Source organism: Staurois parvus, unplaced genomic scaffold (genome assembly GCF_062004578.1).
Source record: "Staurois parvus isolate SC_StPar_1 unplaced genomic scaffold, SC_StPar_1.0 ptg000048l, whole genome shotgun sequence".
Classification (NCBI taxonomy): Eukaryota; Metazoa; Chordata; class Amphibia; order Anura; family Ranidae; genus Staurois; species Staurois parvus.
Window position 1 is genome coordinate 6,502,075 of NW_028317844.1, and position 25,048 is coordinate 6,527,122.

Below are 25,048 nucleotides of genomic sequence, written 5' to 3' on the forward strand. Positions count from 1 at the left end.
CTGATGTATTCAAACTGATCCATGATCCCTGGTATGCGATAAATAGGCCCAACACCGTAGTATGAGAAACATCCCCATATCATGATGCTTGCGCAACCATGCTTCACTGTCTTCACAGTGTACTGTGGCTTGAATTCAGTGTTTGGGGGTCGCTGACAAACTGTCTCCGGCCACTAGACCCAAAAAGAACAATCTTACTTTCATCAGTCCACAAAATGTTGCGCCATTTCTCTTTAGGCCAGTCAATGTAACCTCTTCAGCACGTCTTTTTTTCAACAGTGGGACTTTGCGGGGGCTTCTTGCAGATAGCTTGGCTTCACATAGGCGTCTTCTAATTGTAACAGTACTCACAGGTAACTTTAGACCTTCTTTGATCTTCCTGGAGCTGATTGTTGGCTGAGTCCTTGCCATTTTGGCTATTTTTATATCCATTTGAATGGTAGTTTTTTGCTTTCTTCCACGTCTTTCAGGTTTTTTTTGCCATTTTAAAGCATTTGCGATCATTTTAGCTGAGCAGCCTATCATTTTCTGCACTTCTTTATATGTTTTCCCCTTTCCAATCAACTTTTTAATCAAGGTCCACCGTTCTTCTGAACAATGTCTGGAACGACCCATTTTCCTCAGAATTTCAGAGAGAAATGCACTGTAACCAGCATGTACAACATTTGCTGCCTTCCTTCCTTAAATAAGGGCAATAATTGCCACCTGTTTTTCAAAGAATAAATGACCTCACTGATAGAACTCCACACTGCTATTATTTTGAACATGCCCCTTTCAATTAGTGATTCAATTACACAGAATCAGCAGCATGCATGTCATGACTGTTGGGTCTGTTGGATTTCTATTACTCTACTACACCTGCTTGTAAATTATTTGCCATGTAGAAATATCATTTCTACCAAAAACAGTGATTGATCAGGTTAGTGATGTCTGACTGCTATTATTTTGAACACAACTGTATTTACTCGACAGTCTCATATTTTATTTATTTACTGAAAATATAGCATAAACAGTTAAACACATATCATGCAACATATAAAATATTGCAGCTACTATCTTTTTATTCTACAGATTCTCTGCTTTCAGAAAATATTTCATGATTTGGGTTTACATGTATGAACATTTTAGAATACGTGTAAAAAAAAATGCTCCAGCGCAAAATGGTTAAGGTACCATTGTACACTTGCAATGGCATTAAAGTGTTACTAAAGTCAGGACCCTGCATTCACTATATATGGTCTCCCACAGTACACACAACATGGAAATGCAATTATTTTAGTAAATATAAACTGCTAAATGCCATTTCTTATCAGCAGTTAGAGCAGTCTTGTGACTTCTATCAGTGTCCAGCTGAGCACTGGTTAAAGCTTGTAGGACTTTTCATTCTCATCTGACTGCCCTATGAGATTGCATAACCCCTTACCCTCTGTCTGAACAGTGCTGATTGGCCCTGTGCTGATCACATGCACTCTCCCAAGAAAAAAAAAACACTCTTAATCAGTACACACCAAACTGAGCATGTGCAGAGTGTCCCCAAGGCTATGTTCTATCAGGAGATGAAATGGGGAATGCAGACGAAGGGGAGGATCAGAGAAGTTAGGATCAAACATCCTTTTAACACAATGCAGAGGATTAACCCCTTAGGTTCCACAGTGAGTATAACAAGCATGCTTTACTGCATATACAGACTGATTTTACTGTTGTGGGTTTAGTAAGACTTTAAGTCTGCAAAAAAAAAATGTTTCTATCCAAACTGCTGTAGTGTGGAAAATGGAAAAATGGTGTCACCAATGAAAAGGTTAAAGCGCAAATGTCTTCATTTGTTTAGCCAGGGTATTAGCAGTGAAAAGGTTAACATACAAGATTAGATTTGTATCCGGATATTAGCGGTGGAAGGGTTAAAGCATGCATTTGTTGTGGATTTGTCACCAGTCTGTAAGAAGCTCAGTTGGGTTCTGAGAACACAATAGCTTTGCCTAGGAATCTAATTTCCAACACTTGTAATCACAGCTCTTTGCAGGGTATTTTCACTGGGTAACAGAAATGGCATTAGGAGATTACATATGAAAAGTCATGTGGAGCTCTAATAATCATTGTGAAAGAGGCACTGTTTAGGAAACATAGTATTCCATGAGCATTTCCTAGATCCTATGTTAAATTTGGTAGTATCCAGCATTTTCTTTATACTGCATGTGATAAAGGAAATCAAGAATGATATAGGATGAAGCCTGTACAAGTAATATTGTACGTAACGGCATTAACAATCACTTACTGGTTAGATTTTGCACTTCTGAACTTTAGGGTGTTACATCACAAACGCTGAGACTTTTTTTGTAGATATTAGACCTTTTTCAAAGAGCTGTCACTGCAAATAATAAGCACCCAGGAAAGTGAACGATTTTAGCTACCAAAACTGAGCAGACCATGACGTCTTCTTCACTTAACCAAACAAAAAACTGTTCGATGTTCATTCAACCTAAGGTGATCTCTTCAAGCAGTCTTGTGTTTTGGTCGAGGTGCACTTTTTTTTTCTTTTGCTGGGAACAATAGAGATGAGATTCTTATTCATCTTGTGATGATAAAAATATTGTATGCCATGTGACAAGACAACCAGCTTTTCAGATGTAACCGTGCTTTCTTACAGTTGCAGGAGGCAATCAAGGCTGGCAAAGGTGTGACTTCAGCTATTGACCTGTGCTGTTACCATGGAAACAAAGCTCTGGAGACCCTGCACTGCTTCCCTCCCTCAAAGGCCAGATCCGCCTTAGAGAACATTGTATATGCTGTGACCAGATTTTCTTGACGCTCTATGTGCCTGGATGTTGCATCTTATTTTTATTTTTTATTTTTTTTATTTTATTTTATTTTATTTAGCTCAAATACCATGGACTGTAAATTATATGGCCATCAGGAAGTCCTAACTGCATTCTTCTTTTGATTTGCCACATTATGCAATGGGTGTTGAAACTATTTTTTCTCGTTTGAATAACTAAAGATAAAAATAGAAGAAGAGAGAAAAAAAAGGTCAAATCGTTTTCTCTTGTCATGCCAGAAGCACACTTGAGGCTAAACAAGTAGAAATAATTAATGAGGTTTGCTGCTGTGACCTCAGCAAATGGCCAGGAAATAAGTCCTTATTGATTGGACATAGCTAGGGATGGCGCCAGTGTGGTGGCCTGTGGTTTTCCTGCTCCTGGGAGGGCAGAAGGGGTGGGATTCTGCAGGTGTCAATAGGAAATCTCTTCTGTAAACTAAGTTCAGCATATCTGTGCAGTGTGAGCCCACATCAAGGACACTCCTCATTACCATGAAATGAGAAACTGCATCATTTAGGTGTGCGCTTAGACCTTTGTAGAATGTTCTTCATTCAAGCATTGTTGTTTTATTGTACTCTGAGGATTAAAAAAAAAAAAAAAGTCCTACATTTGTAGCTTTTTACAGTTTACATTTTGTATCTGCAGGAATAATCACTGCATTTTTTTTTATAAACATTGGTATTCTCAAATTGAAAGGTGCAGTGACTTAGCAATGCATGTAATTTAAATTTTTAACCTGTTAAATGCCTAAGTCAAAATACCGTCAGTCATTAATAAAATATGAGCCATTGTATTTAAGAGTATTAAAACTTTACCCAGATATATTTGTAAACAGATAGTAATCAAAATGATACAATTATGAGAGTAGATATATATGTGAACATATTTTCAACCAGTCTGAAGACATTTGCTGAAGTTTGCTAAGAAATTATATGATTGGAATAAAAACTTTATAATGCAATGTAGCAAAAGAGGAAACCCAAGGAATGATTATGATGCATTGACAAAAAAATAATGTTTCCTTTTGTATTATTTTTTTTAATGTTTTTACAATTATTTGAATTCTTTTCCTGGTTAAGCGAACCTAAAAATATATGTTTTTATTCAAATTTTTTAATATTTATCATAACTTTATGTACACTAATCAGTCATAATTGATAGATGTTATACTGTTGTCAGAATGAATGACTGATTTTTGTTCTGTTTTGTTAGTTTTTTTTTTATTATATTTTAAGTCTTTAATTCTCCTGGGTGGTCTAAAGTAAAAGAATAAAATGTAAATTGGATATGATCCCAGACAGAAAATCCATTGCACAGTACATAGTAGAACATAGTCACTTTTTTTTCCAAAGTAAAAATATGTATTTGGTAGTGTATCCAGCTGGACTTGGATTCATATGTAATGAAGTTAGAAGAATGAGTGGATTTCCTCTCTATCCAAAATGTTTTCTTTTCTAACCTTAGTTTGTCAGATTAAACACCTCTGAAAATGCCATTGACAGAATATAAGGTAATCACATCGCGGAACCCGAGCCTGTCTCTGTTTTGTTCATCGGAGATGATTTTTGTGGTTTGCATGCATGCAACGTGAGAACATCGTTGACAAGAAGGCTGAGTTTACACAAATGATCTAGATTGAGACTCAGCTACCTTTCTTCCTTCTGTGGTGTAATTACAGCCCAATCCGGAGACAGCTAGCACAGCAAACAGATTCCGTTACATCGCTCACTCAGACACTTGAAGTAAAGTTATTTCAGTTTAGTTCTCCTTTCCTCTCACCTAGCAGAAAGACATGTCACAAAGTTATCAGTGATTAGCTTGTTGCTTTCAATTGGATTGGAAATAGCTTCTTTTATTTGGTTGTAAGGACCGCTGAAAGTAGATAGCTACAGTGGGTATAGGAAAGGAATCACCACCCTTTAAAATAATCACATTTTGGTGCTTTGCAGCCTGATATGAAGACAGACACAGTTTTTGTTTTATCCAGCTGTATTTACTCAGTGCAACTTATAACATCCAAGTGAAAGATGTAACACCAACATGTCAGAAAAAAAAAATCAAAAACAGAATCACTGAGTTGGAAAAAGGATCACCTTCTTGTGTCAGTATTTTGTTGAACCTCCTTTTGCTTTAATTACAGCCTTTAGTCTGTCTCTACTAACTTTGCACATCTATACTTTGCAATATTTGCCCATTCTTTTTTTCAGTACTGCTCAAGTTCAGTTAAATTTGATGGTGACCGTTTGTGGACTGCAGTCTTCAAGTCATTCCACAGATTTTCTTTTACAAAGAATTTTATTGTAGAATAGATAGGAGCAGAGAATCAGACAAAAACAGATACATTGACCAACAGGAATAAAACATACAAGGTATTCGTTGAATATTACAGAATACGTGCTGATGGAGAGACATAGAAATAAACATCATACTTAAGTGCCGAGTACAGAAAGGAAAAAAATAAATAAATAAAAGGAGAAAACAATAAGTTGCAAAAATGGGAAACGTTTATAGACCAACGAGAAGGAAAAATTGTCACTATATCAGCATATAGAAAGCAGAGATGATATGAGATGGAACCTCTCAAAATAAAAACGGGCATTCCACACACAGGGCTCCCGATGGAGTCCAGCATGTGGATATAGTATTGCTGGTGCGGCACTCAAAGCAATAATCACAATCAGTACACATAGCATGAAAACAGACTAGACAAAAGAAAAGAGAGGAACGAAGAGGAAGGAGACGAAAACAAAAACAAAAAGGGCTCCAGGGGGATCACAACAGAAAAAAAAAGAAAAATAAACTGATATGTAAATTTTATATTGACAAAAGGGACTGGTCGAATCTCGATGGTTGGGCTATATCAAGCCAGGGACGCCATGTCTGCAGGAATTTTGTGTGGGTGTCTAACAGTATAGCCGTCAGTTTTTCATTGACCATTATGAAGTTCATCCGGTTTTTGACAGCCCATTTCACAGACTTTCAATGGGGTTTAAGTCTGGGCTCTGACTAGGCCATGCAAGGACATTCACCTTTTTCTCCTTCAACCACTTTTTGGTGTTTTTTGCTGTGTGCTTTGGGTCATTGTCATGTTGGAAAATAAACCTTCTTCCCATTGACAACTTTGTGGCAGAGGGCAGCAGCTTTTCCTCAAGAAGTTGACAGTATTTTGCCCCATCCATTTTTCCTTTTATCCTGACAAGTGCTCCAGTCCCTGCTGCAGAAATGCCCCCATAACAGGATATTCCCCCCTCCATGCTTTACTGTAGGAATGGTGTTATTTGGATGGTGAGCTGTATTTTATTTCCATCAGACATATCATTTAGTGTTGAGGCCAAATAATTCAAGTTTAGTCTCATCTGTCCATAACACTTTTTTCCATGTGACCTCAGAATCTTTGAGGTGCGCTTGGCAAAGTTCAGTCATGACTGCATGTGACCTTTCTTGAGGAGAGGCTTTTTTCTTGCAACCCTCCCATACAAGTCACATTTGTGAAGACTTTCTGATATTGTTGTCACATGCACACAATGACCACTCTTTGTCATAAATTCATGGAACTGCTTCAGAGTTACTGTAGGCCTCTTAGTAGCCTTGCTAACCAGTTTCCTCCTGTCTTCCATCCAGCTTGGAGCAACATCCTGATCCTGGGAGGGTCTGTGTTGTACCAAATACCTTCCACTTCTTAATACTAGACTTTGATAAAGCCTTTACATTTATTTTGGATACATTTTCTGACTTATGCCTGTCCTCAAATTTATACTGGATATCTTTTGACAGTACCTTTCCACCCATAGTTGATTGTTTGCTTCATTTGCACTATCAGGGACTGAAATGCTCCAGGTAAGCTCTTTTCATGCTGAGCTAATCAAATTGACCACAGCTGATCACAGTTGAAAGTCAAATGGCTTTGTGTGTCATTGAGAAGGTGATTAGCTACACCTGATTGAGTTTACAAGCCATTTTTAGGAGGGGATGATCCTTTTTCCAACTCAGTTATTCTGTTTTTTGGTGTTATATTTATATATATGGAGTAAATACAGCTGAATAAAACAAAAACTGTGTCTGTCCTCATTTCAGGCTACAAAGCACCAAATGTGATTATTTTAAAGGGGGGTGATTCTTTTCTATACTCGCTGTATATAAAAGACTATGTTTCATACTGTATGTGTTGGTTTTTTATTCCATTTTAACTCATTATACACTAATTGTGGTTATTTCAGACCTAACACCTACACATTGCAACACATGTTGTGGAAGTATGTATTGCTTAAAGTACAGGCAGAAAGACCTTAGATAACAGTCCCTGGGAAATGTATACAATAACAGAACACGGACCCCTGGACATTACTGTTAGGCTCCTGGGCCTCCCGGTAATACCTGTTTCTTTCCCCTCCCTCTTAGATTGTAAGCTGCCAGGAGCAGGGCCCTCCTAACCCTCTTGAGTGAAATTTGGATCCTGTCTCCCATACAGCAGCAAGGATTTAACCAATTAGAGCCATCATCCAAATGCGCACAAGCATCTAAATCTTTTGGTGCTTCTTTAGACACAATGACATTATTACAGTAGACAATTCAGGTTTGGGGTATGAAGAGATATGGGAGAGATATACCGCACTCACCCATAGCAACAACTTAATGGGAAAAATAATCGCAGCTGGACAAAGTTTTTGCTACATGCCCAATCATTTTACCCCATGTGAAGACTTTGCCAACAATTTCTCTTTGGGTTATATTTTGTGGGGTACGAAGGCTAGCCAACTTTTTTTTGTTTCACATTGCCTGCAGTGCCAATGGCATTTGCCCTGCAGTGCCACTTCTGCCTGTCTAACAGTTTAGAGCAGAGGGAAGCTCCTCCTCAGCTCTGATCATGTGGCACAGCTGAAGGAAAGACTGTGGGGTGGGCTGGGATGAGGTGGTTTGTACTGTTGGATCTGAGGTGAGGGGGTGGGGTCTGTGCTGAGAGGTTTTAGGGATGCCAAAGGAAATCTGTACAGTTATGAATATGGGCTGGGGGGATTTTCACTGAGAGGAGGGGTATGCTTGGTTGTTCTCTGTACACTGGCCTGTGCAATATGCACCCATAATCTCCTTGTACTCTCAGATATCGACTCCTGACCCCTGTGCACTCTGCATTACATACTCCTGACCCCTATTCTCTGTGCGCAATGTATGTTGGAGCCCTGTACACTCTGCATTTTGAACTCCTGCACTCTCTGTATTACATGCATTTGATCCCTGCACTCTCTGCGATACCCACTCCAGACCCCTGTACACTATGCAACTCCTGAGCCCTTCACCCTGTGCATTACACACTCCTGAGCCCTGCACTCTCTGTATTACAAACTTTTGATCCCTGCACTCTCTGCGACACCCACTCCTGACCCCTGTACACTATGCAACTCCTGAGCCCTTCACCCTGTGCATTATGCACTCCTGATCCCTGCACTCTCTGTATTACATACTTTTGATCCCTGCACTCTCTGCGATACCCACTTCTGACCCCTGTACACTATGCAACTCCTGAGCCCTTCACCCTTTGCATTACGCACTCCTGAGCCCTGCACTCACTGTGTGTCTATTCCATTAAACAGTGTGAGGTGTTCATACTGACTATTGTCAAAGGGGGCTGGTAGTGCCAGTGCTTTAAAGAGCTTTGGACAATCTGCAGAGGTTGAAGAGCCTCTTCTAGCACAGACCTGGGTACCGTGGTCAGTTAAGTACCTGTGGTATTTAACTCTGATGCCTCCTCTTGCTGGTTTTCAAGAGCTGCCTTAAATGTCATGTGTGAAATTGTTCACAAGCAGCAGCACCAACCATGATGCAGGAATTTACTCTAGTATTCTTAAAACAGTTCTTCATTCATTCGTATGACACACTGTCATATCCAAGTTTTTCCGGTACTTTCATGTGTTTCTTTCTATAGCCACCAAGTACCAGACCACATGTAACAAACCCCCTCATTGCCTTTGGTACTGTAGTCCATTTGAAGGATTACTTTTGGGACTTCAGTCTTATTTTGATTGGCCTTCACTGCTATCTCCTGTGCACAAAGGGGGGTCATTCTGTATATGCAATTACTGGCAGAACTTGTGTGTAGGGGGTTCTTTTCGGAGTGATTCATATGTCTGTTGGGGACCACCTGAACATGGTTCACTAACTTTCCTTTTTCTCCTCACTTGCTAAATCCTACACAGAAATGCTGGACTTTTTTTCATAAGATTTTTTTTATATTTTTAATGGATTTTTTATATAAGATTGGATTGTGCTTGTATAAAATGCCAGTAAAGTATCAGTGTGACCACCAGCCTGAGCGGCGTGTGGACACACACTGCCTATACTCACCGTACGAAGGAGTCGGGTATGTGGTGACGTCAGGGGAGGGGCGCTGACATCACCACATACCCGACTCCTTCGTACGGCGAGTATAGGCAGTGTGTGTCCACACGCCGCTCAGGCTGGTCACACCGACACTTTACTGGCATTTTATACAAGCGCAATCAAATCTTATATAATGTGAGGGCATATAGGCACAAATAAAGCTATGTGTTTTATTGAGGATAAGGCACTATTTCCTTTTCTTTTATCCCTGGCATGTATGCGGAGATGACGTGTATGGCATAGGGAGGTGTGGATCTATGCCCCACGCTCGTTTACAGCAATACATCCAGGAAAGGAAAGCCCCAAAGAAGGAAGAATCCACACCACAGACCCACTCATAGTGATACATCTAAGAGTGAAGAGGCAATTAATCCACTCAGCTCCTTATAGAGTGGTATATCAGGGCAACCCTCTGCTCCTTTAATTAACACTGGCATTCATAGGTTAATTGCAAAAGTGTGAGTACTTTTACTTCAAGTATGTCAATTTCATGAAAAGACATTTAAACCTGGCTGGACTCACTTTTAAAAGCTGAATATTTGTTGTTATATCTGAATATCCCATATCTATTGCAATTTGATATAAGTCCAAGGTATGGTAAGTGTTTTGGAGGTTGTAATTTTTTGTTACAATTTTTTGGAAAATGTAGAAGTTAAAAAAAAAAATCTAATTTTTTTTTTACTTATTGTCACCAGTCTAGTACAGCATTATAATATAACTGGTGTGGCGGTGATCAGGGACAGTGACTGGTGACAGTATGTGATAAAAATAATAATTTAATTTTTGTTTTTTTCAAATTTTTCTATTTTTTTATTACATTATTTTTTCTTTTTTTTTTACTATTTTTTTTCAACACACTGTGAACAAAGCAATACAATGTTACCATAGTAACACTGAACTACTCTGAGCAAGTGATTAGGATTTTGTTGGATTTTTTTACACATTATGATTGCTAATACCAGTGTATTTCATTGATATTTGCAGTCATTACTGAATGAAACTTATTCATTCAGTCTTTTGTTGTGATTAGCTGTGATTGGGCAAAGCTCATCACCTGATACAGATGGGCTGTGATTGGCGCTCTCTGTACCACTTGACTGCTTTGACCAATCACAGCTAACAACACAATTGTATACGATGAATGACATGACAGGAAGCCATCCTTTTTATACAATTGACATGTGATCTGCTGAGATTGGTCACAGCGGTCACATGAAACTGGAACTGGGGTGTCCGGCCCAGCCATCTGCTATAGGCTGGGCGGGAAGGTGTTAAAGACCCTGTTCCAGGTCCTGGAACCTAGAGGCTTTGTAGCTCTCTGGTTGGGAATAAGCCTCTATTGCAAGGTCCACATCTTAGCTGTTAGCCAGACTTCACTATCAGTCTTAGCTATCCACAGGCTTTTATATACAGTATGTGAGCTGACTGAGGCTCAAGGTTTTTTTTTTGTTCTCCCTGCTGTGAGAGCCTGCTGCTGGGTGAAAAGGCTGACTGTTTACAGAACACAAGAAGACAGAAGTGCTGCTGTTTGTTTAGGAAGCCTTGTTGGTCAGGAACTGACCTGAGTTTCATCGGTTGCTTGGACAAACAAATGTTTTGTTTTATGCTATAGATTTGCTGTACAAAACCCTGCTGCATTGAAATTGTTTATTTCCTGCCATGGTAAATAAATGTGCAGGGCACAACCTGCCTGGACTATTCCTCATTGTCTTGTGAATGGTTTACCACTGCCATATATAAACACTAGCCTAAACAGTCATGTTGGAGCCAAACTGCCATGCTAAGGCACCTCTGTAAACTGTGCTCCCTTACTCAAAACTATGGGGCATATATATATATATACATATAAATGCACAAACTAAAGATGGTCATACATAGAATGTTCAGCCTGTTGGCTGAACAACAACAACAGAAAAAACAAAACAGATTCCTCCATACACAAACAAGGTCGATAAAGGAATTGCCTCCATCGCCTAGACATTCTATTCTAACAGCTGCATCCGCACATATCCCTTCGACAGATGTCAAACAATCAACTTCTGTTGAGTGAGGACTGCCACACACTAATCAAAATTCATTTCAGTCAGTGTATGGCCAGCTTAAGAACAGGCTCATCTGGAGGCAGACTTAAAGTGGTTCTAAAGGCCTCAAGGCATTCTATGCATGAAGGTAAAAAACCTTGTGATGCAGCGATTGTGATGCAGCGTTGTGCACGAGAGCCAGGGACTCTCCCTCCTCATTGGCTGATACAGCAGTGGGAGTCAATGGCTCCCGCTGCTGTCAATCACAGCCAGTGAGCCAATAGAGAAGGAGCGGGCAGAGCCATGGCTCTGTGTGTGAATGGACACACAAAGCAGTGGCTCAGGAGCGTGTGTGCTCCAGTGCTCCCATAGCAAGCTATTTGCTATGGGGACACCATACAGGAGGGAGGGGCCAGGAGCACAGGCGGGGACCCAAGAAGAGGAAGATCCAGGCTGCTCTGTGCAAAACCACTGTACAGAGAAGGTAAGTTATAGACATGTATTTTTTTTTTTAAACCTTTGAGCCTTTAATATTGCTTTAAAGGTATATCAACAGGCCTAAGCCCAGATATCCCCAGCCCAGTTTTAACAGATATGTCCTTTCACAAGTATATGGGGAAATATTCATGCATCCATTTGAATTTTGTCCTTGAAAGACTTCAAATACATGTACTATTGAGAACAAAAATTTCAGTCTTACTTGGACAATATTCAGCTGGATTATATCTCTTAGATTGTAAGCTCCAAGGAGCAACCCTCTTGTATTGAACTGTATTGTTGCTGTATTGTCTCCCTTTATATTGTAAAGCACTGAGCAAACTGTTGGCTCTATATAAATCCTGTATAATAATAATAACCTTGAGAGGATACTGCGGTGTGCTGATTATTAGAAAAAAAACCTTCTCTTGCAGACTGTAAGTGTTTGTATGGGTATCCTAATGTGAACTGTTCTATTCAGCACCACAATACACCAGCTATTACCTTTATGAAAAAAAAAAGACTCATGCTTTTCTCTGATTCATACTCATTTTATAATTGGGGCTGGTAATGGCTGCCATCCTCTGCTCTGTACGCTTAGGCCCCTTCATGCGATCCAGTCAAGTCTGCCTGTCAGTTTTTTAGGTGGACCTGATAGGATGGTCCATGTATTCCTATGGCCTGGTGGGCATGAACAGATTTGTGTCCATTTACACCCGCCTACCTCCAGTTCGATCTGGTCTGCTAAAAAAAACGAAAGGGGATCCACCCCACCCCCCCGTCTAAGCCAGGGGTAGGCAACCTGAGAGCCGCAGGACTACAAGTTCCATCATGCCTCTGCAAGTCATAGCTGTAACTCAGTTTTGTAATCTTTGCAATGCCTCATAGGAAATGTAGTTCCACAACAGCTAGAGAGCCGCAGGGTCCCTACGCCTAATCTAGGCCAATCGGATCAGAGGGCAGTTGGGTGTAAACAGATAGCTGGTCTGTTTACACCTGGCAGCCACAGATAGCATAGGTTGGAGTCTGTCCATGTCCGCAATGCATAAACTGAGCGGCACGGACCTGTCCTTAGCACGCTCTGCAATGAACAGCGGACAGATCGCCTGCTGAGCCAATCGGATTCTGCCCTGTGTGAAAGGAGCCTTACGCAGGACTTTTAAAAGTGACTAATTAGTTCACTGTAGAAAACAGGATTGCACATACAATAACAACGCTTGGTAAGAGCTAACATCATAAAAAAAACAATGTATTACAGAGAGAATGCCCAGAAATGTGATTAAGAGATGAACACAATGCATATAGGTGTCCGTTTATGACACAGAGAATAGCTGCGATTCAGAGGATCGCAGCTATTCTCTGGTCATTCACAGTTTATGACACTCAGGAGATTAGCGGAGAACATGTTCAGCCCTTCACTGGAGATCTGTGTTCTCCCTCCAGATTCTCCAGCCCAGAGCTGGAGAATCGGAGGGGCCGCAAACTAAGCAATAATTTACTTCTGCTTAGTAAACTGATCTTTTACTGTAATCTTGCGAGATTATAGTAAAATCAGCTGTTTTCCAGCGTTTGTAGACCGTTCTCCAGCGTTTGTAGACCGTTCTCCCTTCGTTCGGAGAACTGCTTCATAAAAGACATTCACAGGAGAACTGTGTTCTCCAAGAATGCCAGAGAAATGAGCAGTGATCTATTACCGCTGGTTCATAAACGGACACCATAGCTTCTGTAAGCCAATATCTATAGAGCATTTATTATAGCCAGTAACTGTCACTGCAGATGCTTCTGACATGCTGCCTGATCTCTCTTTGGAAATAATTGATTCTGGTGAATGGTAAATCAGAAACCTACATAAACATTTTGACATAACACACAATTGTCTAGGGCATATACATCAGTTACTTGTATATGTACTACAGCTATTCTGAAACATCAATGTCTTTGCTTGCATAAATTTTAATGCAGAATGCAATGTAAAGTTGTGTTCAAAATAATAGGAGTGTGTTTAAAAAAGTGAGTAAAGGTCAAAATCCTTATATTAACTTTTATTTCCATACACGCAAATGCATTGGGAACACTGCAGTCTATTCCAAATCAAAACATGAAGAAAAATGTTTAAAATTTATTACTTTACAGAAAGTGAATAAAAAGGAATATTAGGCTGTACAAAAAAATAGCAGTATCTGCATTTTTCTTTACAAAATCAAAACATTTAAGGCTCATGTACAGGGGGCATTTGAAAAACTCTTCTGACCGCTGGAAACTGACTGCTAGAAAACGTAGGTTAAAAACATCAGTTTAGCCGCGTTTACCTACCGCGTTTATGCATGTTTGCGTTTAGAAGCGTTTAAAAGATAACCTCAGGAGACCTTCCCAAATGCCCAGAATGCACTGAAAATAGTAAATTCACTAAAAAAGGCTACTAAAATATTGCATGAGTTATTTTATCAAGTCATGCGGTATTTTAGTAGTGAAAACCATGCAGTAATGTTTCAGCTGTCAGCGGGGTTCCCACTGACAGCTGAATGTAAAAGAAAGAATTGTCGGCAATTAAAACATAATTAAAAAAATGGCATGGGGTTCCCCCCTCCAGCCATACCAAGCCCTTCAGGTCTGGTATGGCGTGAGGTTCCACTCTAAAATCCATACCAGACCCTTATCCGAGCATGCAGCCAGGCAGGTCAGGAAAGGGGGGGTGAGCGAGCGCCCCCCATCTCCTGAACCGTTGCAGGCCATATGCCCTCAACATGGGGGGTGCTTTGGGGCGCAGGGGGTTCCCCCCCCAAGCACCTTGTTCCCGTGTTGATGGGGTGAAGGGCCTCTTCCTCACAACCCTGGGCTGTGGTTGTGGAGGTCTGCAGGCAGGGGGCTTATCGGAATCTGTAAGCCCCCAGATCCACCCCCCCCCCACGTGAATGAGTATGGGGTACATGGTTTCGCTATCCATTATATATGTTTTCCCCACTCCAATCAACTTTTTAATCAAAGTACGCTGTTCTTCTAAACAATGTCTGGAACGACTCATTTTACTCAGATTTTCAGAAATGCACTTTACCCAGCATGTACAACATTTGCTGCATTTGTCCGTAAATAAGGGCCACATGTTTGACACCTGTTTTTTCACAGACCGACTGACCTCACTAATTGAACTCCACACTGCTATTATTTTCAACGCTTCCCTTTCAATTAACCACTTGCCCTCCTGAGGATTTACCACCCTTCCTGACCAGGCCATTTTTTGCGTTATGGTGCTGCGTTACTTTAACTGATGATTGCACGGTCATGCAACTCTGCAGCCAAATGAAATGTATGTCATTTTTTCCCACAAATTGAGCTTTCTTTCGGTGGTATTTGATTGCCTGTGGACTTTTTATTTTTTGCGCTATAAAATCAGTATATTTGACTTTTTGCTATCAAACATGTCCAGTAAAAAAAAAATAATAAAAAACAAATTTCGTCATAAAGTTAGGTCATAATGTATTCTGCTATATGTCTTTGCTAAAACAAACTCCAATATGTGTAAATTAATTGGTTTACATGAAAGTTATAGCATTTACAAATGGCAGTATAGATACTGGAATTTTTTTTTTAACTAGTAATGGCGGCGATCAGCAATATAGCGGGACTGAGGCGGACATTCTGAAACTGGGGGGAACTGACTTGGTGTCACTGACATCCCCAGTGACACCAATACAGTGATCGGTGCTAAAAAAAAAAAAAGCACTGACACTGTACCACTGGGCCGGAAGGGGTTAACATGAGGGGCGATCAAAGGGTTAACTGTGTACAGGGTGTGTTTTACTAGGGGGCCGTATCTGTCTGCTTCTCTGTAATCACACTGCTCTGGATGGCTGTGTTGTGCATAGCCATCCAAAGCAGTGTGCCAGAGATGACAGGGAGGAGGACTGTTAGTAAACAAAACAGTTGTCCTCCCCATCAGAGATGCTTGGTAATCACTGGCGGGGGCCCAGTGATTGACAGCTGTGGCCGCAAATGGCGGCACAGGTAGAGCTTGCGCACACACCCTACCCAGAAATGCAAAATCACGTATATATATGTGATTTTGCACACCCCTGCCACCCTATAGCAGTATATCTGTTGTAGGGCGGCGGGAAAACGGTTAATGATTTAATTACATAGAATCAGCAGCATGCATGTCTTGACTGTTGGTTTTCTATTACTCTACTACACCTACTAGTAAATTATTCGCTATGTAGAAATATAATTAATAGCTAAAACAGTGATTGATCTGGTTAGTGATGATGGACTGCTATTATTTTGAACACAACTGTAAACAGCTCAACACACAGTTAACCACTTCAAGACCTCTCATAGCAGATGTACTGCTACAGGGCAGCCCCGCTGCGCAAAGTCATGTAAATAGACCTTATTTTGCACTTCAAGGTAGGGGGCGTGCGCATGGCACTACCATTGGCTCCTGAGGATGTCAATCACCAAGTCCTGGCTGTTGATTCCTGGCTGGGACTCGGTGATCATTGTTGTAGCTGAAAGGGGAGAAATCTGTGTGTAAACAACACAAATCTCTCTCCTGTCAGCATGGGCATGCTGCTTTCTATCTCTTGTCAGCATGGGTGTGCTGCTTTCTATGTCTCTGCACAGCAGAGACATAGAAAGCAGCATGTCTACCTAGAAAAACAGCACATTGTTAACCCTTTGATTGCCCCAGTGTGCCAAGTGTGATTAGTACAGTGTCAGTGCTTTTTATTAGCACTGACCACTGTATTGGTGTTACTGGAGATGTCAGTTCCCACCCAGTGTCAGAATGCTCACTGCAGTCCTGCTATATGTTGCTGATCACCGTCATTACTAGTATTAACAAAAAAAAATACAGTAAACACTATAACTTTCACATAAACCAATTAATATACACTTTTTTTTCCTAGCAAAAACATGTAGTAGAATGCTTTTTGGCCTAAATTTTTGAAGAAATTTCATTTTAAAATTTTTTTATTGGATATGTTTTATAGCAAAAAGTCAAAAATATGTTTTTTGTTTTCAAAATTGGCAGTCACTTTTTGTTTATAGTGCAAAAAATAAAAAACCCAGAGGTGATCAAATACCACCGAAGGAAAGCTCTATTTGTGGGGCAAAAAAAATGACATAAATTTAATTTATGTACAGCACTGCATGGCCGCACAATTGTCAGTTAAATGGCCTGGTCATGAAGGGGAGTAAATCTTCCGGAGCTGAAGTGGTTAAAATACACATGCTATAAACTTTTTCACTTGATGAAGGCTTTGCCAGGGTTTGTATACATGGCATTAACATGCTTGCATTTGGGATGCTTTTGAATTGCTTATTAATTTAATTTGTATTCATGTTGACTTTGTGAAGAATAAAACAAATGGTTTTATACATAAGCCTTATTTCTGTTCAGACTTGAGTCCATTATTTCCTGGTTCAGCTGCCTGCCCATTGAAGCTCTGTTATAATGCAGATTTATTATCCAGTGAACAAGGTGGAAGTGGAAACGTGGCATAGCAGAAGCAAATTTACACATGGACATAGTGCTGTTCTGCCACCACTGCTATCCCTACTGTAGGTTCTGGGACTCATGCAAAATCTCAAGAAGAACTCCAGCTCACTGATTTCCTCTACAGAAAATGAACTAGGGAACACTCAGTGGGACTGCTGCAAGATTTAGTGTGCCCACAATTTTGACAGAGATTGAGGTATGAATTAGTACATTGAAAAATTTATGATAGTGATGCCTGCAGCAGAGCATTGTTTCCATGTCAGGATAGTCCTGCAAATACATAATAAAATCAAGTTTTAAAGCCCCAAAAAATGTATCTAAGTGAAATTACACTTCTGACCATCTTTTCAACAGTGGCTTTTTCCTGAACAATGACCATGGAGTCTAGAACTGGACATACACTATGCAATCTCTTTGATCTACCAAAACTGTTGTAGAGGATATTACTAATTCAGTTTGTATCAAATCAGGCAGTGACTTGCAGTGCATAGATAATAGTAGATCTAAAGGAAATTCATATTGGTGTATGGTCGCCTTTAGATTGGGTGCAGCTCTCTGACTTAAAGGGTCTACAAAACTTCTTAGGATATGCTAACAGTTACAAAAGATATGCATGCATACCTCGGTTTACGAATTTAATTCATTCTGCGGGACTTTTCGTATAGTGAAAAATTCGTAAACCAAAACTCCGTTTCCCATAGGAATGCATTGAAAACCAATGAATCCATTCCGGAGGTCAGAAAAAAGTAAACACTACTAAAATACCGCATTAGTTATTTTATCAAGTCATGCAATATTTTCGTAGTGACAACCATGTTATAATGTTTCAGCTGTCAGCAGGGTTCCCCACTGACAGCTGAATGTAAATGAAAGAATTGCCAGCAATTAAAAAAATAATTTAAAACGGCGTGGGGTCCCCCCTCACATCCATACCAAACCCTTCGGGTTTGGTATGGGTTTTGAGGGGAACTCCCATGCCAAAATTTTGAAAAAAATAGTGTGGGGGTCCCCCCCCTAAATCCTTACCAGACCCTTATCCGAGCATGCAGCCCGGCAGGTCAGGTAAGGGGGGGGGGATGAGCAAGTGCCCCCCCCCGAACCATACCAGGCCACATGCCCTCAACATGGGAGTGTGCTTTATGGCAGCTTGATGAGGACAAGGGCCTATTCCCCACAACCCTGGCCGGTGGTTGTGGGGCTGTGCAGGGAGGGGGCTTATTGCAATCTGGAAGCCCACTTTAACATGGGGGCCCCCAGATCCCGGTCCCCCCCTATGTGAATGAGTATGGGGTACATGGTACCGCTACTCATTCACAAAAAAACAAAAAGTGTAATGTGAAAAAAGACAGGACACGGTCTTTGACAAGTCCTTTATTAAAACTAAAAGAATATCCCCCGCAATAGATCGAATGTCAATTATGATGTCCGCCGCCGACCTGAAAAAAGAATTTAAAAAAAGGCTCCGCTTTCGGCGATGACTCCCAGCCGTTCAACAAATATTGTAACATATAAGTTTACTTGTGTGATTTGTCTATTTACCACTGAAGTGCTAATGCAAGAACATCACTGTGCTTGTGGTGAAATTGTCATGAAAAGTTGAGTACGTTTCTGAATAGGACTAAAATGATACCACTGGGACTACTCCTGATGGTTCCGACTAGTGTTCATCTGTAAGCGGGCCACCCTTTCCTGCATGGTAAAGTATTACTGTGTACATTTTGGGTATAAGCATTTTATAAACATTGGAAATGAGATCCTGCTTGGATTTTTCAGTAGCAACATGAGTTAGTAGGGACATTTCAATGTATTTCCACACACTGATTATGAACTGCACCTGGAGAGCGTGCCATAACTGCAAGTATTGGAAGAATTTCTTTCTTGGTAACATATGTGTCTCTTGTAGGGAAATGCTTTAAAACATCATTTTGATATAAATTAAAAATATGGGATACCTTCATGTTGTAGTTTCTTAAGCTTTATATAATTGTGATCATCCCAAATGACACTGTACTTCATAAACCCATTATAGTTCATGGTATGCTTTCTACTATCCAGATTTTTCCCTGCATTTTCAGAGTGGGTAGGTTGAGTGGATCAAACCGTCCCACCCCAAGCATTTCCAACAAAAGTTTTTTGTGGAAATGGAAGTTTTTGTATTGCGTCTATGAGATTTATTGTTCCTCATCATGCCATGTGTTGCATCTGGGAGACCCACACCAGGGGCCATTTATTAAAAAAATATAAATAGCATGGGGACGTGGCTTGGACGCTGACTGAGATGGCTGCCTAAGCTGATCGCTCCGACACACTGAGGTCTGCTTCTCCCCCTGCAGAAGGGATTCACTACCCACACCATGGGGAAATCAGACCGGAACTCTTCCGCCCCACGATCCCAATCCCCAGGGATACGGGCACTCAACTCAGCCGCAATATGCCCAAGCTATTTCGGACACAGCTGAGAGAGGCGGTGGCTTCCACACAGCAGACAGACCAGGCCGCAAGCCATGCATTGAACCCATCCAGACCACTACCTTCTCAACCAAATACTGCAGCCTCAACACCCACTAGCAAAGCACTCTTGATGACCTACGAGAGGTGGCAACCATCTCTGATCTCAAGCTTAATGTGCAACCGTTGGCTATGTAGCTAGAGGAAGTGGAAGAAGCAACAGCCCACCATGATGCTGCGATACAAGAGGTACGGAGTACTACAGATGCCCACACTGCACACATCCATGAGCTTCATCGCCATATAGAAAGACCTAGACAACAGAGGCAGATGCCATAACCTGCGGATAAGAGGGATCCCTAAAACAGCGAAATCTGGCCAACTACCTCAAACCATACTAGTCGTATTCAACAACCTCTTAGATAGACCATCTGATGCCCCTATTGAGACAGAACGCCTGCACAGAGCTCTTCATCCCAGAGGTAGAGACCTCCCAGAGACATAATCTGCTGCATTGTCAGCTTCCGCTTGAAAGAAGAGAAACAGGAGCCGTATTATATACCATGGGGTCGAGGTTACACTACACCAAGACCTCTTACATATCACCCTCCAACATAGGAAGGATCTGCGCCTTCTGTTCAATCTTCTTTGTAGCAGAGGACTTACTTATCACTGGAAGTTCCCCTTCTGCCTCACAGCCACGCACATGGGCCGCACAGTAACCCTACAAGGCCCAGAAGACTTAAGAATGTTCTGCGAAAACCTAGATTTGCCTACGGTTGCATTACCGGATTGGTACAACGGTCTCTGCCTGCCATCCTTACCTGAGGGGGAACCCATGAATCTGCATTTCCAGCAAAGATCTCCAGCTTCCAGGCATCCTAGATCTCCACGTCATGAATCACCGGCACCAGCTAACCGGCATTCCCCACACGAGGGAAGCCAACCAGCGTCCCCTGCACACTGCAAACCAAAAGCGAATGACACACACAAACGCCCGATGTTACTTAATTTCTAAGTGGGACTTCCTCCTGCTCTAACCTGCTAAATCCCAATTGAGGTTGAACTCTTCAAGGTATGTTTTGCCCTCTAGACTCTAGTAACGGGCCTATATACAGTAGTTAATATATTATGCATTCTGTTGACTGGCTCTATTTGGGGAGCGGCTGTCCATAACATCCACGAAGTTGAAAGATGCTTCCTTACATGCTGAGGCCCAATGTTTAAGCGTTTGTATGCTAGCCTGAAAATGCTACACTAAGCCTATTTACCTTATTTGTATATGTTATCTCTTAACTTCTAACAATGTTCCTCAATGGTTAATGTTGTTAACGGAGAGTGAACCTCAGGTTATGTTGTATCTAAATGGTGATTGTGCTACCAACGTTAAATTAGTTTTTGCTGTGTAACTCTGCTGTCCTTGAAGGACTATCGGAAAAGACCTCACACGCAGGCCCATGCAGCAGACTATACTCGTCAGTGTCTTGTTTCGAAGCACCTTTGGAATTGTCACCTTGGATGAGGGGTATTATTAGCATTACTTAAAGATCAGCCTCACGGGAGGGATGCCCTTCCACCTGTCTCATGGATAGGGATATAAGGATGAGCCTCATGGTGACACACTAACTACCTGCTGCCTGGGCCTCCGGAATGCTAGAAGCAACTTTTTGATTCTATGTACATAGCCAAACTAGTCGATACACAGTAATAATCATGTAAGTCAGCTCACAAAGGTCTATGGGGTAGACCCAATGCTGTGATCTCGGATACACTCCATATACGACACTCCCCTGTTACTTAGGAACAACCCGTAACCTAATACCAGCCTACACCCACTGCCTGCTACTTATTCTTTACAACTCCTTATAGGCTTATCCCATGATTGGGGAGAAGTGGGGATGAGTATCACCATAGAGACGCACATATATACTTCTACCTCTGAACCCACATACTACACTTCGACCTTTCCAAGCCTTATCCCTCCCCCCCCCCTTTTATCCTCCCCTTACCACACCCCTGCCCCTCCTTAGTAAGTTGCTCGTAGTCTGGAAAAATGCAACATGACTGCGCACCAGTGCACAAAGCAAGGTCCATAAAGACATGGATGAGCGAGTTTAGGGTGGAGGAACTTGACTGGCCTGCACAGAGCCCTGACCTCAACCCAATAGAACACCTTTGGGATGAATTACAGCGGAGACTGCTAGCTAGGCCTTCTCATCTGACATCAGTGCCTGATATCAGAAATGCACTTCTGGAAGAATGGTCAAACATTTCTATAGACACACTCCTGAACCTTGTGGGCAGCCTTCCCAGAAGAGTTGAAGCTGTTACAGCTGCAAAGGGTGGGCCAGCTCAATATTGAACCCTACAGACTAAGACTGGGATGCCATTTAAGTTCAAGTGTGTGTAAAGGCAGGTGTCCCAATACTTTTGGCAATATAGTGTATATCTGATGTAGATTTGCAAATTGCCATTGCCTTGGGCCCATACCCCATTGTTGAGGAAATCAATTTGATCCTTATGAGATTGCCTTGCCCAATTTAAGAAAATTCTCAACAAAATACCTCTCATGTGAAGCTACAGTTAGCAACTCCACTACTGTTCTGCCCACTACTGACATTTTTGATTCCTGTTTTCTAAACTTCCCAGCAATATATAACTGAATGAAAAGGCTATGAGCAGAGGTACCTGGTCCCTGCCCAGGTTTGATTTGCCAAGGGTATGGCTAATCTTTTTCACAATTTGGCAAATCCTATTAAAGTGGGGGGCAATCTTGTTAAATTCTGGCCATTTTTAGGACCAATAAGTAAACTACTGTCCAAAAGGCATGGGAAGCTGAACACTGCCATGGGGACATTGTAGCATTAAAAAAAAATTGGTACAATGGGAGAGGGTATTTTCAAAGTCTTTGAGGATCTTTCAATATCATGCTTGGGGGAAACCCTAAAGCTGTATATGGTGTTATGCATTAGTAAGATTTTCACAGATAGCATGGTATTGATTTTTTCTTTTACAATTAGATTGATTTGCAGCAGCAGCCCAATCTGATTAATTTCATTTTTAAAAAAGGGCTTTTTTCCAGGTAGCTTTAGCAGTGAAAAAATGCCTTTTTTTTTGTCGAACGGTAATAGACCCACATTTTTTTTTTTAAATTGGCCAGTAATTCCCTGTGGCTGTCCATGTTCCCGCTTATGCAAAACTGTCCTGCTGCAGTTCTATCAAGCTTTTATCAGGAATTAGAATACAACAGATGATAAAGCAGTGTAAACTTGGCCAGCAGCAAAACATTTTAAATGAGGGAGAACTGGCTGAAGTGCACTAGAGAAAAATAGTACATGCAGGTGTTTTAGAACATAATTTAACAGGCCACAGATGTCACTGTAGTTTAAAACTGGGCAGCAGCAGCAGGATAAAATAAAAACAAAATAGCAAGATTAGGCCCAAATTTACCAGAGACAAAGAGCACCAGCTAAGACTTTACTACAAGAATTAAGATTCTGCAGAGGATACAGCATATTAAACTTGGCCAGTATCAAAAACGTTTTAATGAAATATAATAGGTCAAAATGTACTGGAGGCAAAGAGTATAGGTAGGCATTTTACTACAAGAATTGTGAGACTGAAGATGATACAGCAGTGTAAAATTGGACAGCAGCAGAACCCTTTTAGTGAGGAATAAACGGGTACCCGCTCCCACTTATGCTGTGATCACCTAGGCGATCGGAAGGGGAAGCTGTCCTCCGCTCTTCCCTTCCCGTATACTGACACGTGACAGGGCACAGAAGACAACAGGATCATTCACAAGGCACAGTGCTACTCTGGCAGGGGCGACTGACAACTCATGGGGCCCCTGGGCAATAGGGGATCATGGGGCCCTTGTGTCCTTGCCCAAACTCAAAAAAGCCTATGAAAAAGGTACCAGGGGCAACTTATGGGGCCCCCTACTGACCCCAGGCCCTTGGGCAGAGCCCGAGTTTCCAAATGGTCAGTCCGCCCCTGAACTCCGGCATGCTCAGTAGGCACCTGGCTGTGAAGCCACAAGTTGTCATAGCTGGGTGCCCACGCTTAAGACACCGGAGCCGGGGAGAGAGGACAGCCGGTGAAACCACCTGCGGTGAGGGCACCATTGAATCAAGGGACAGGTGAGTGTCTGTTTTTTAAAAGTCAGCAGCTATAGTTTTTGTAGCTGCTGACTTTTTTCTTTCATATTTTGACTGGAGCTCCACTTTAATATTTTTTTCTCTCAAATGATGCAGTGGTGTACTGTGTACAAAAGGCAGATACAAAAATATATGGTCAGTAAGTGAATGATGTGCTTTGAGCACCCCAAAACTAAAAAAGGTCTTCTCGACATAACATAAACCCATAATTTATCGCCTTTCCTTACATCTTCCAATTTACTGACATTTTGGCTGCTCTACTCATCCCATCCCACCTTCTTAGTGAGAGGCTATCTTAACCAAGCCCCCTTTATTGGCCCTTCTATACCTGTTGGACATAATTCAAAAGCCCTGCAAAGCATTGTTTATGAAACAATTGTCCGGGTGAATCTGCATAAATTGTGAATCTTGGACCAACAGAATTTGCCTCAAACTCATACTGTGAATGAACCCAAACCTAATCCCTAGGAGTAGGGTCTTGTTCAATATTTATGCTTTCAGGTACACTGCCCTCATACACAAATATGCCTGTTATTTGTAATATTGCTATCCAGCAGAGGGTACGACCAACACCTTGGAAGATCATTTAGATTCTTCAAATAAGAAAGCAGAATTAGTTGGAAGAGCAGTACAGCACAGTGGCTAAATGGTTAGTACTTCTGCCTGGCAGTACTAGGGTTGTTGGTTCAAATCCCAACCACGGCACCACCTGCCTAGAGTTTGCATCCTGTGCCTGTGCACTTTTCCTCCAGGTACTCCGATTCCCTCTCACACTCCAAATACATGCTGGCAGATTAATTGGTTTCTGTCTAAATTGGCCCTAGTATGTATATGTATGAATGTGAGTTAGGTACCTTAGATTGTACGCTTCTTCAGGGTTAAGGGCTGATGTGAATGTACTATATATATATATATATATATATATATATATTTACACAGTTGTGTTCAAAATAATAGCAGTCAGACATCACTAACCTGATCAATCACTGTTTTTGGTAGAAATGATATTTCTACATGGCAAATAATTTATTAGCAGGTGTAGTAGAGTAGTAGAAATCCAACAGACCCAATAGTCATGACATGCATGCTGCTGATTCTGTGTAATTGAATCACTAATTGAAAGGGGCATGTTCAAAATAATAGCAGTGTGGAGTTCTATTAGTGAGGTCATTCATTGTTTGAAAAACAGGTGGCAATTATTGCCCTTATTTAAGGAAGGAAGGCAGCAAATGTTGTACATGTTGGTTACAGTGCATT

General features: G+C 41.3%; 1 protein-coding gene across 2 annotated transcripts in view; it reads left to right on the forward strand.

The window, feature by feature from the left end:
* The window catches only part of PDSS2 (decaprenyl diphosphate synthase subunit 2), a 235,444-nt gene extending 231,101 nt beyond the window's left edge, over positions 1-4,343 (forward strand). For both annotated transcript variants that reach the window (XM_089664931.1, XM_089664937.1), the window contains one exon: positions 2,645-4,343. In XM_089664931.1, coding sequence (XP_089521057.1) covers positions 2,645-2,803 — 159 coding nt within the window. In that variant the 3' untranslated portion in view covers positions 2,804-4,343. The remainder of the gene's footprint in view (positions 1-2,644) is intronic.
* The last annotated feature ends 20,705 nt before the right edge of the window (positions 4,344-25,048 follow it).